The following is a 13,242-nucleotide window of genomic DNA, read 5'->3' as shown; positions in this document are numbered from 1 at the left end:
TGGAGAGGGGCCAGCTAGGCTGCGGATGGCAACAAAGGTTCTCCACGTGGCACTACATACGATCATATGGAATGGACTTATTTTCATGCGACGACTTCTTTTTCTCGCATCTCAAGAAGAAAATCAAAAAACAAATAGGAACAAGGCTTCTCTTACCAAAGCTGTTAGTTTTATTATCAAAAAAATTAAAAAAAAATTACATGGTCAAGAGAAATTCTCCGTGCGAAAAGATCATGCATATCATCTTTCTTCCTCATCAAACTTTTCCATCCATTCTCTTCCTCATTAAGCCATTTTTTCTATCTAGAATATTTTTTTTTTATTTTTCTCCTCTTTCAAATCTCATACGCTCTCTCTCGTTTGTGGGCTCTGTCCCGAGTCTTTTACGAATACATACTGTGAATGATACATATTAGATAATTTACCAATGAGCACTATATTTTAGAAATTATATATCAATCTATTTAAAAAATATGTATTTAGATGTTGGATAAATATTTTACTATGTATGTATCAATTGACTATATATTATGTACTGGTAAATACTATATTCGATAAACTATCTGTTGGTGTGTATTAAGTCACTGCTGGATATATGTATCAAAAAAACTTAGACTATGTATCGATAAGTCGTCTAATATGTATCATTTGTTATGTACTGTGTACTGCTAAACATCATATTTTGAAAACTATATATCATTTTATATAAAAATATATATTAAAATATCAGATGAATATTTTGCTCGATATGTAATCAGTCATATGTTGTATACTGATGGACATTATATTCAAAAAACTATGTATCAATTTAACTATAGGTATACATTGGATTGTTACTATATGTATATCAAAAAATTTATAGTATGTATTAGTAAGTTATTTAGTGTGTATTATTTAATCGTGTACTATGTATTGATGAAATTTACAATATGTATCATTAAAAGACTCGAGAAAGACTTCATAAATAGAAAAAATGGTATATGAGATTTGAAAGAGGAAAAAAAAATTGAAAGGAAGACCTAAGAGAAATGGCTTGATGAAGAAGAGGATCAATAGAAGTCTTCGTGAGAAAGAATGAGGATATGAACAATCTTTTCTCAGGAAAAATCTCTTTTGGATGTATAATTTTATTTTATTTTTTTTTTTCAGTTATAAAATCAATGGACTCCGTTAATATAAAAAAATTTATTCTTATTTATTTTTTTTTAATATATATATATATATATATATATATATATATATATATATATATATATATATATATTAAATATACGACATAAAAATAAGCTCGTTCCATATGAATGGTGCCGCCCCATTTGATTTTGTTTGGAGTTGCGAGGATGAGAGGTGGGGTGGGCTGGGGTCTCACTCGAGAGAAACCATGGGGTTGGGCCCCTTCTTTCTTGAACCAATGGTGACATCATTTGCTTTGTTTCCAGGTCTTGCTTTATGAGTCAAAAAAGATGCCAACATGGCATCTTTGGAGGGTTCTCGAATATAGATCATGTGCATCATACGATGGTGCAACACATCAATCATAATCATTTATTTTTATAAATAAATTATAAATATTTTTTAAAATTTTGAATTTATTACAGTTAAATTCATTATTTTTCAAAACCTATACTAACACGCCTAAAAGGTAACATTGTTAGCCAAACCATTTCAAAAATATGAAATGATCAAATTGGCCCCATTATAACTGAGTAAAAAGAATTTACCATAACTCTTTTCACCATCTTCTCCCCCCTTTTTCATTTATCTTCCATTTTTTCCGATCGCCATCCCTCTCCACGAGAAGCACGGCGACAATCGGAGAAGCGCGTCAGCATTTGCGATGGAGGAGATGGGATGAGAGGGTGGTAGCGATGGCGGTATAGGAGGAGGAGGAGGAGGGAGAGGGATGGGCGAGGGGTGGTGAGAAAGGTCCTTCTCTCCTACTTCTACGTCGCGATTTAGATCTCCCTCAGTTTCACCATGATCATCTTCAACAAGTATGTCTTCGATCCCAAGATGTATAACTAGCCCTTCCCCATCTCCCTTACCATGATTCACATGGCCTTCTGCTCCACCCTCACCTTCCTCCTCATCCGCGGCCTCCACGTCGTGGAGCCACCCACCTCGCCTCCCATGACCCGCGACATCTATGTCACCTCCGTCGTCCCAATCGGCACCCTCTATGCCTTCTCCCTCTAGTTCTCCAACTCCACCTACATCTACCTCTCTGTCTCCTTCATCCAGATGCTCAAAGCCCTCGTACCCGTCGCCGTCGATTCAATTGAAGTCCTCTTCAAAAAAGAGGCATTTAAGAGTAATACTTTGCTCAACATGCTCTCCATCTCCTTCGGCATTGCCATCGCCGCCTATGGGGAGGCCCGCTTCAATGCCTGGGGCATCATGCTCTAACTCGTTGCCGTGGCTTTCGAAGCCACCCGCCTGGTCCTCATCCAGATCCTCCTCACCTCAAAAAGGCATCTCCTTGAACCTCATCATCTCCCTCTACTACGTTGCCCCTTGCTGCCTCGGTTTCCTCCTCATCCCCTGATTCATTGTCGAGTTCCCCATCCTTTGCGCCACCTCCTCCTTCTGCCCCGACCTTATCTTCGGAACCAACTCCTTCTGTGCCTTCGCTCTCAACCTCACCATCTTCCTCCTTATCGTCAAGACCTCCGCCGTCACCATGAACGTCGTCGGGGTCATCAAGGACTGGCTCCTGATCGCTTTCTCATGGTCGGTCATTCGAAACACCGTCACCACCATCAATCTCATCGACTATGGTATTACCTTTCTTGGAGTCACGTACTACAACCACGTCAAGCTACGGACGCTCAAAGCCAATGAGACCCGAAAGAAGACCGTGCAGGCCGATGAAGAAAATGCCCAACTCCTCATGGAGAGGGATGGTGGCTGGAAGAATAACTCATCCTTTGGTGAAGAGCATTTTGATCATTTCGAAAAATTTTAATTACGTGGCACCTTAGTCCTATTTTGGGTTAACGGGCTGCCTAATAGTCGGAACTAAACTATAGGGTTAAAGTAAATATCAAGAGCTTTAGCATAGATTTTTTAAATCATTGAGCTTAAATATAATTTCGATCTACCCTATTTTTATTGACCTATACTAATCAAGCATTTCTTGCAATACATCATCATAGACACGAACAGCTAATGATTGATGTAGTGCGCCTTAATATGGTATATATGCTATAGGATACCATTTCTCCCTCCATACGGTCAAGTGTAGAGGACCCTCGACGGAATTTTAATTCCATGCAAGGGATACGGAAAAATAGCGAAAATGCTATTTAAAATAATATTAGGTAACTATTTTTTCTGATAGAATGGATGAAAAGATAAAGATGCATATGGAAAAAGGAAGAATAACGCCAAACTCAAGAGATGCTTACCTCAACATAGAAAAAGAAAAAAAAAAAAAAGAAGATACTTAAACATTCGGTCCTTCATCAAAAAAAGAAAAATCAACCGATCAATCTTCAAATTTCCGATTCCTCCCTCATCCATTGCCACAAGAGAATGATAGTCACAGTCTATATGCTTGAGAGAGACAGATCACAAAAATACCTTGCAAGATAGATTGAGTACTGAAAAATTAGTCCAAAAAGGTTTTTTGTTGGAGTCTAACCTAAAGGCCAATAATCAACTTCTCCTGGGAAACAAATAGTCATGTCTAATGTGGCTGGCTTTCAAAACTTTCATAGAAGATAATGACAAGTATATATTATTTTTTGTTTATATATATGATTAACATAATATTGTTTTTAAAAATATAATAAATTATATATTTGTACTTTATATATATATTTTTTAATGAAATAGGGATCGCTTCATTATTGAGCCCTTTGAGTTATCTATAACTCAGAGGTGTATGTACATGAAACTTGGAAAGGATGGTAGGTTTTGGTAGTTAAACCATCGTCTTGATGAATTGGGTGGTTGTCATATGAAAACTTGATACCCTCTTTCCAACATTTGGATGGCAAGAGCCTTGAGAGAACATTGCAACTTGAGTCACTATCAGATCTAGTAATAAACTAGCCTGAATTGCTGTAATAAAGTGAGACGCTGTGTGACCTCATAGCCAGAATCAACATGTCCAGACTCTTCCTCAAGTCTTGGAAGGTGTTTGAGGAATGCTCCTTAATTAACTATATATGGGTTCATGCCTTGACCATTGTAGCAGAATCTTTTACATGCTTATTACCTTTGGAAGGTTCATGCCAAGCCTATTTCTTGTCCACATCTCTCTTAAGATGATACTTTGCGTCAATTTCTTGTCCGCATATCTTTAATCAATCCTTCCATCAAGAATTCTCAAGTTTGAGCTATGTTTTGTATTGATCCCACATTTAACTAAAAATCCTAGATGATGACCAAGGAAGAAAAAAGATAAAAATTTGATGGAGTCGACAGTTCTATGAATGTACGGAAAATCTATATTTAAGAAAATTATATTGCAACTCGTGAAAGGTGAGATGCGACATTTTAATTTCAGTGGTGATGCATGTAACTTTTGGTAGTTATGATCTCTATTTTCTTCCAATAAAAAATTCTATGAAAGTAATTAATGGCATTGATTAGTAAAATCTTGGGTGATTTAGTAAGAAATCTAGAAGACAAACTAGCTCAATGTATAAAATGATGTGACATAAGTTTGCTGCAGTTGCACAAATTCAATACTTAATATCACAAAACTCAAGTGATGAAGAGCACCCTAAACATGGGGAGTAAATGCTCATCCTCTATACGCTTGTGGTAAGTTCCTACAACTCGGATATGCAATAGAAGTTAATAACATATGCAGGCACTAGGAATATAACAAGGTAATTCTTGGGGGATAGTGAAGCCTCTATAAACTTGCAGTACATTCTCTTTTCATTTAAATTATCTACATAAGATTCTCTTTTCATTTAAAATCAATCTCTCCAGTGAACTGGATGAAGGGGTTGCAAAACTAAAGAAAGTTTGCAGAACACACCAGTTCTAGGAATTTTCTATAACCTTGATTCTAGAGGACACAAACTCCACTAGTTATTGTATAAGACTACTTGTCTTGGGTTGGATTTCTTTAATTCAACCAACATTACCCCATCTTAAGCTAAATTCGAGCTAGTTCACTTAAAATCCCTGTATATGCATAGCTACTTAGACTTTGAAGTGTTTTAAAGCACTAAATCAAATATTTAGTTTGAAGGTAGCAAAACAAGAAAAGATATTCATTATTGGAATCAATTATAGATGAATCATAAAGCATGGTGCCAAGATCAAATATACATGCACGCACGCTTCTCCACTTGATCTACCAACACATGCAACTTGGATGCATGGCCTGTCATGAGGGTAGGTGCGCAGACTATATTGTTGTTGTTATGCTAATGTGTACATGAGTATCACTGAACATAATTCAGCAAAGAAATATTTGCACATATATATACATGTATATCCTTTGCTTATTTGCTTATTCATCATCTCTTAGAAAATGACAGCTAAGTCCAAAAAATGGATGTGCCTCTATCTTCAAAAGGCATCTTCTAAATAAAATGCATTATCATCATATCATCTTGTCATTATATTTTTAACTTTTTTCATATGCACTCTTTTGCGGGTTGCTTAATTCTCAGTTTAGTTTATGAGAAATAAATATATATCTACCATCATCATGAAAATTTATATATTTTTAATTTCTAAATATATATGATCAAAATCAAAAATATCAAAATCAAAATTTATATATTTTTAATTTCTAAGTCACCTTTTAATCTAGGCAAAAACATGGTAGATTAGAAAAAAGATAATGTGAGAAATAAAGATTTAGACTTCTTAAGATAGAAATTATGGCTAAAATCAGATTAGATATAGATTGGATATCGGTATATTCATATTCATATTTATTTTGTCCGACGAATATAAATTAGATACAGATATTACTTGGATGCAAAAATTTTTATCCATATTTATTTTACATAGATACAGATACAATTTGAATATTAAAAATATAGATATAATTATAGATATAACTTATATAATTAAACTTTATGATTATAGAATCAAATATATTATTAAATAGATGATAAATCAAGATAATTATATAAAATTATATTAAATTACATATAGATTTAGATATTCGAATATAAACGGATAGTTATTTATCTATATTCATATCTATTTTTTTTTTTACAGATATGAATGTGAATGTCAGTCAAATTTTTAAATTTTTGTCTATATTCGGATTGGTTTGAAAATGGATCCGGATAAATAATATCCATACCCTTTTCATCCTTAATGGAAATAATAATTTTTGAAGGGTAATTTGGAGACATCAAGGGTATGTTTTGTTGAAACAGAACGTATAGAAAATATAAAGGAAAAGTAAAATTTTTTAGAACATGAAATTCTTTTATATTTATCAATTTTTGCTGAAACAAATGCATACGAAATTTTTTTTTTCCAAAAAATATATATTTTATTTTAAAGAAGGCACAGCCCAGAGTCCCCAGCCCTGTGGTCCATCCAAAAGAAAAAACGACGGATCTACCTTGTAGATTCGTGCCTTCCTTCTTTTTGGTCCGGATGGAACAAAATTTGAACTTTTTTTAACCACTCCGGAGCCGAAACTCTCCCTGCTTTAGAATTGGTTGCACCTGCTTTCTCTTCCCACGGTTCTAAACGCGTACGTGGCGCGCAGACCGTAACTAATGGCCTCCATGGCTCCATCCGACGAAGTATCGAACCAATTTCCCAAACTTTAGCCCAAAAGGACCCCTCCCCTTCCCCAATTCTTCTCCGCCCCATCCCCTCCTCCTATCATCCGAGACTCCTTCTTCAAGGTCGAACCAGAGAGCTCGAAGAGAGCTCATTCCTCTGACACAAATCTCTCCCTCCGTGCCAATCTATCGGCTCCGTTTCGTGGGATTGTTTGATGTGATGCTAAAAGTCTGGGTGAGAAGAGGTCGGTCCCGATTTATGTTGCAATTGGTTTTAATAGGCTGAGATCGAGCTGATTTGCCGTGGGTTTTTTCTTATTTTGCCTATTTTCTTCTATCTTGGTACGGATGAGGATATCTGGGTATTTGGCTGATCTTTTGGGGATTTTTGTTATCAATTTTGTAAGGATTTAATACGAGAAGGTCGAGAATGATCAGAGACTCCCTATCCGTTATATTTTTGGTTTACTATCTTTTGAAGATATTTAACCTGTTAAACTACTTTTTATTTAAAGATTTGAGGGTTTTTGATAAGATTTTGGTTTTGTTGTCCTTTATTGCCATTTCATGTGTGTAAAATTGTATTGGAATTCTATTTGATATAGCTTCTCACTTCATCTTAAAGAGGTCAAACTTGGTTTAGGGGATTAGAATTTTTAGCCAAAATAGGTCTGGAAGATTCCCTTCCAAGAATCCGTGCAAATTTATTATCGTTGTTTCTTGTTTGCAAGTTGATTGATCAGTTTTGTGATGGATGTTCATATATGCAGCGGGCAACTGCAATTATCTTTGCTTATTGTTATTTTTAAGTTTCTCAGATGGCATGAGAATTGTCGTGCTAGTTGCACATAAGTAGGAGAGAGCCTGTTTGTGTTAAAGCTAAGCTTGGAGTGCATACAGAAAATTCCGGTTCTCCTTATCCTCTTTTGCATATATATTACTAGGACTGGTTACATAAGAGATCGAGTTTGTTTTTTCCTTACTAATTATTTGATAATCTATGTATAGGTTGCATAGCAGAAAGAAATTTTTTTGGTTAGGACAAGCACTTTTTTGGTTGTTATCATTTATTGTCCGGTTTCATGATAATAGAACTAGATAACAAAATTGTGGCCATACAAGTTGTGGACTTTCATTATTCATGTGTTTCCCAACATGTAGACTAGCTACAATGAAATGACGTTCATAAAAATTGTACAGTCAAACTCTCTTTCATGCTCTGGATCTTTTAGAACATACTAAAAGTTTTTTAGAATGTGCAGTGATTTTGGGCATCGATTTAGAATCTTTAGTTCATGGTTTGTCTTAACAAGATTTTCTGACTTTTCATTCATAATCTTAACTAATTTACAATTTTTAAAATGCATGTTAGCAAAGGATACAGGATACTGAGAATGACAGCGGATTTTGCAGACCTGTATTTACTTAGGAATCGTATTCACCTTCCCTCAATGTGAACAGAAAGTGAGGGTATCACATACGTTAGAATCTTGTTTAAAGCAACAGTTTTTCAGAAAACCATTGAGGTGTTGATTTTACATAAGCTGGATCTTATGAGATCAGATTTCTAATCTCTGGCTTGGAACAAGCATAGGATCTCATGAGCATCAGTAGCTGAAATAGTGGACTGAATAACTGGTTGCATCTTATATTTCTGAAGACTGTTTGATCCATGCTTCCTCCGTTTTGCTCTATCTTACATTGGAAATGTTATTTTTACTTGAGAAGTGCTTTTTGCAGTTCCTTTCATAATCATGTCTAGCAAAGTGTGAGATGTTGTCTAATTTATCCTAGACTATTGAGAAGAAAGAGCAGAAGGTTGGTCCCTTTTTCCCTTTTTTGGTTTAGTTTTGAGGAAGATAGTCATATTTATATTCTTGTTGGCTGATATTTCCATAGTAACTGCACCGTCTCTGGCTGGAAAGGGTTGGATTCAGACGTGCAGCAGAAAGACTGAGGCGTGAGGGAGAGTTCTTAATTTTTCTATGAATTATGAGAAGTTTGTGGTTGGAATGCAAGACTAATCACATTTTACTTTTCGCTCTTATGATTTTTCCCTGAACTTTGGTCTTAAGTAGGTAATAAACTAGATTCCAATGAAAAATTAAGCGTGCTTTGTTTCTTTGCCTTGCTTATTGACTGTTGGTATCTATATATAAAAAGTTACAACATCAACAATTCATTATTTGCTTCATGTCAAACACTATTCTGCATTGTTGTAGATTGCTCAAGTGAGTCAAATCTCTAAGCTATCACTCATCTCATGCTTGTTTCTTACTTTACATCATAGGTAAATAATTGTCCTGCATTCTGTATTCCATATATCTTGTTGCTCTAAGATGGGTGGTGTGCTTGGGAGGAGTGATTCGTTCAGGCGAAGTGCACCAGAATCAAAGCTTGAGGTGAAAATGGTCGAAGCTATGCAAAAAAGGGCATCAGAAGGAACTTCCATGAAATCATTCAACAGCATTATCATGAAATTCCCAAAAATTGATGAGAGCTTAAGAAATTGCAAAACCATATTTGAACAATTTGGTGAGTAATTTTCAGTTCTGAATTTATTTGTTGCTGTATAAAAAACAAAAGTTATGGATCACCTTAAGTGACTATGAGCTTGCCAAATCAAGGGGCTTGAAATGGCTTTCAGGAAGAAGTGTCTGTTGTTCTTTGTTATTGGAAGTTTCTTATCAATGCTAGATGTGCAAAATAGAGAAGACAATTTGTCTGTTTAATTCTCCAAAAAAAATTAAGAAAAAAGGAGGTCAAATTCACTAGGGTCATGGTTTCTATTGTTATTAATACATTTGTAGTCATTCTCATCATGGTTGGAGAACTTTGACGGTCTTCGAATTGAGTAAGTTGACTTGTCCCCATAAATGAATGGCCCAACCTGTTGCTCTAACTTGTTTGATCTAGGGAATGGCTAGGACCAATGTCACCCATCACTGATCCAGTATTATTACAGTAGAATCTGATGTTAGTACACTTGAAATGATACATAGATTTTATAAGAGAATGAACACTATTTTTTAGATCTTATCACATGATTGTGGGCACATTTTCACTTTATGAACAGGCATCAGATCTGAACTCTCTTCATACGATTGCTCATACTATGATACGCATCTTGTGCCTTGACCAACACTTTGTAATGCTTCAATTGGTACCTACTTGCTGCTTCACCAACTGGACATGGTCAGCAGATTGAATGGTCCATATTAATTTTAATGGCTTTATGCATGAGTATGCAGGATGAATCCTCTCCATGTGCATTATTGAGCTGGTAATATGATACAACACGAGGATCACCATTTACTTCAAGGAACTGTATATATCTATCAATCCATTTTCTTTCTTTGACTCAGCAAGACTGTAAAAAATTTCCGGCAAGCAGTGACTTGGAAGAAAAGGGTATGATCCTTTGTGGGTTCATTATTCATTTTTGGGTTCAACAAGGGGTAAATAGGGTCCATCGATGGATGGAACACATGCAAAAGTCTCATTTTTATGTGGAGTCAACCCCGCACTCCTCTCCCTGGACTATATAGGAATTTCCATCCCTCCATCATGTGGCCAAATATGAGAATTTTTCCCTTCTTCTTAACTAGCCATCTTCTTCTCCTCTGTCCAAATTATATGATAGTACCAAATTGGCTAATATATTTTATTTTCTCTCTTCTAGATGAAGACTCTAATGGTGCCATAGATCCAGAAGAACTGAAGCATTGCTTCCAGAAGCTGGAAATCTCTGCTATGGAGGAGGAGATCAGTGATCTCTTTATGGCATGTGATATCAATGAGAGTATGGGAATTAATTTCAGTGAGTTTATCGTTCTTCTTTGCCTTGTTTATCTTCTCAAGGAACCGGCTGCTCTACAAGTAGTATCCTTCGTACGCTAACCGCTTGCTGTATTTTCTTCATGGTGGTTATTATTTACATCATGTGATGACAGAATATAGGAGTGAGAATAGAGGACAATTCTGACCGTAAATTGGTGAATCTATCTTTGTTGTTACAACATCTCTGCTTTTTAAGTATGATTTTGCTATGGTGTATTTTGTCTCGCCTGATTTTATTTTTAGATGGCATTGTTTTTAGTCATGCCTTACATCTTGCTGTTATTATATTTAGAATGGAAATGTGATTTTGGCAGACTAAAATATACTGAAGCTTGGGGATATGCCCATTAGTCATCTTATATATAGGTGATTACTTTTCCTACTGGAATCAATCTCAAATGTTCCAACCTTGCAGGGGGTGCATATCTGGACTCTTATTTCTGACGAGCTTCTAACACATCTTGTTGACTAGGTCTTGTGACAAATATCTTTCATAATACATATATTTTTGTCTGATGACTTTTAACATCTAGCCTCATTATCTGTCGTTTTTTGTTTTGCATTCTTCAATATTCTTGTGTGGAATTCCAACATATTCAGAATATCTCTTACAGCAATTCTGTCATCTCACTACGGATTTGAATTTTAATAGGAATATATTTACAAGACAGTTGTTGAAAAGTTGGGTGGTCGAAAAGGTATGAAATATGCTGACAGCAAGGATTTTTAGTGGGTGTGTTTCTAGAATTATTAAGGTAAAGAAGTCAGAATTCACTTCAGTGGATGAGACTAATAAAATGCCTCAGCATGAGCCAAATGAAGACATAGTCGGGAGAGCTATATGCTTTTTGTGTTCAAAGTTTCTAGAATAATCCATGAAAAAAGGGAGGTTCTAGAAAAAAAAAGTAGATATAACATGATAGTGCCTGGACTAAGTTGTTGAAAAAGAAATTTTTGAAAAGCTCTAAGTGAAGTAGGCTACCACCCATATTTCTCAGAAAAAAAAAGGAAGAAAAGTAGGCTGCCACCCATGGTGCGAATAATCACATGTTGAAATTGGATCTATCAAGCCAAATCCATCGAATTGATTTGGCTTGCCAGTAATACTTTCAAATCTCTATGCTCGTCAAAGTTGACTAATGACAGGGAGGCCTTGTTTTTGTTTTTCCAATTTATGTCAAAACATAATTAATCTTGAATTGCTATATTTTATGAAACTTATTGAACTGCATGAAAATTTTGAGAAAATAAAAAGAAGCTGAAAGATGTAACCTTCATTCCTGATGTTTTGCCATATATGGTCTTTGTCCTCTGATTTACACTTGCCGATTCGATAATATCATTGTCCCTACTATTTCTGGCTAAAGCACCAGCAGAAAACTTCGAAATTTGTGTTTCCTTGATGCGTGCTAGAAATCACGGATGGGATTACCAAGCCTTGAGGCAACTTTTGAGACTCTGGTTGATGCTTTTGTTTTCTTGGACAAGAACAAGGATGGATATGTTAGCAAGAATGAGATGGTACAAGCCATAAATGAGACTACTGCAGGTGAACGCTCTTCAGGACGCATAGCCATGAAAAGATTTGGTCAGTTCATTCCTCCTCAACCTCCTCTCGTTAACACACACACACAAGTGCATGCACATGCCCACTTCTTCAAAGCATACGTGTCCACATTCTAGTTATCAGTGGCAAATCTGTAATGGAGACAAAGAAGTTCTAATTTGTTTTGGGTTTAACACATTATGTTTTAATTCGTATCGTAAGGAACTATTTCCCCTTATCAATGCAATGTGGTTCGGCCACATGGCATCAACTCTGGCATGAAAACTTATTGTTTAGTTGGTCATAATCATGACATTCAAGCACCACGTGAAGTCGAAATTAGATCCTCGTGTTTCACATGCTGTATAAAGTGCCTTCTTCAGGCAGCTGGCAGCATTATTTGTTTCTAAGTAAAATATTTGCAAAGCTATTTCTGTATTAGATAAATTCGCTGCTTTGTTTATCTAAGATCTACAAGTATAAATGACCTAATTTTATTTTTTGTAACAGAAGAGATGGACTGGGATAAAAATGGAACAGTGACTTTCAAGGAGTTTCTTTTTGCTTTTACCCGTTGGGTAGGCATTGATGATGTCGAGGAAGAAGAGGATGATAAATGAGTCTTCTGCTGTTTTGTTTTTGTTGCTTGCCCGCAATTGGGGATATTGGTAAAAGCAGAACTGATGGGCAGCATTATCCCTGTGAAGCATTGTGTACTTCTTTTGCAATAATGGCAAGTGGGGACAGAGATTGACATCAGTTCATCCATTCCCTTGTCTGGCTTGGCTATTTTTATGTTAATAGACCTAACAAACATTATTTTGGTTACATGGTAATATTTTGGCAGAAGCCTTATTTTGTTCATGTTCGATTGCCAATTCGTTTATGGCTTATGCGGTGGGTAAGTTCATGTTTATTCAAATTCTTCAAAGCATTCCACAAGCCAGAAAAATTTGAATTGCATGTGTTGTACCTGCAAGAGGATGATCAACAAGCACATGTTCATGTCATTTTTAATGTGACCATGAATTGAGTTGGAGAATGTGGATTGGGTTTTGTGAAAATTTGTCTTCGATTATAACTCAACGCCAATTGCAGAAAGCAAATCAGCCAAGCCAAATGGCGCATGAGCTA

At 35.7% G+C, this 13,242-nt stretch overlaps 1 protein-coding gene and 1 pseudogene across 1 annotated transcript; both read left to right on the top strand.

Annotated features, from left to right (window-relative positions):
* The first annotated feature begins 1,876 nt into the window (after positions 1-1,876).
* On the top strand, positions 1,877-2,965 carry LOC105050914 (probable sugar phosphate/phosphate translocator At5g25400; annotated as a pseudogene).
* A 3,747-nt stretch (positions 2,966-6,712) lies between these two features.
* On the top strand, positions 6,713-12,972 carry LOC105050612 (probable calcium-binding protein CML21). The gene is made up of 5 exons (XM_010930691.4): positions 6,713-6,967; positions 9,013-9,257; positions 10,405-10,604; positions 11,976-12,150; positions 12,619-12,972. Exons 2-5 carry the CDS (start codon positions 9,062-9,064, stop codon positions 12,726-12,728), a joined length of 681 nt encoding a protein of 226 aa, XP_010928993.1. The 5' UTR covers positions 6,713-6,967; positions 9,013-9,061; the 3' UTR covers positions 12,729-12,972.
* The last annotated feature ends 270 nt before the right edge of the window (positions 12,973-13,242 follow it).

The sequence above is a fragment of the Elaeis guineensis genome, chromosome 8 (genome assembly GCF_000442705.2).
Source record: "Elaeis guineensis isolate ETL-2024a chromosome 8, EG11, whole genome shotgun sequence".
Lineage (NCBI taxonomy): Eukaryota > Viridiplantae > Streptophyta > Magnoliopsida > Arecales > Arecaceae > Elaeis > Elaeis guineensis.
Note: the sequence above shows the minus strand (reverse complement) of the source record. Positions and strands in the feature narration are given on the sequence as shown.

What these genes read in the sequence shown, in the direction of transcription:
- LOC105050612 (XM_010930691.4), top strand. Translation starts at nt 9,062, where the DNA reads ATGGGTGGTGTGCTTGGGAGGAGTGATTCGTTCAGGCGAAGTGCACCA. An exon ending in AACCATATTTGAACAATTTG is followed by an intron (nt 9,258 to 10,404) that starts GTGAGTAATTTT and finishes TCTCTCTTCTAG; the next exon opens with ATGAAGACTCTAATGGTGCC. An exon ending in CATAGCCATGAAAAGATTTG is followed by an intron (nt 12,151 to 12,618) that starts GTCAGTTCATTC and finishes TTTTTGTAACAG; the next exon opens with AAGAGATGGACTGGGATAAA.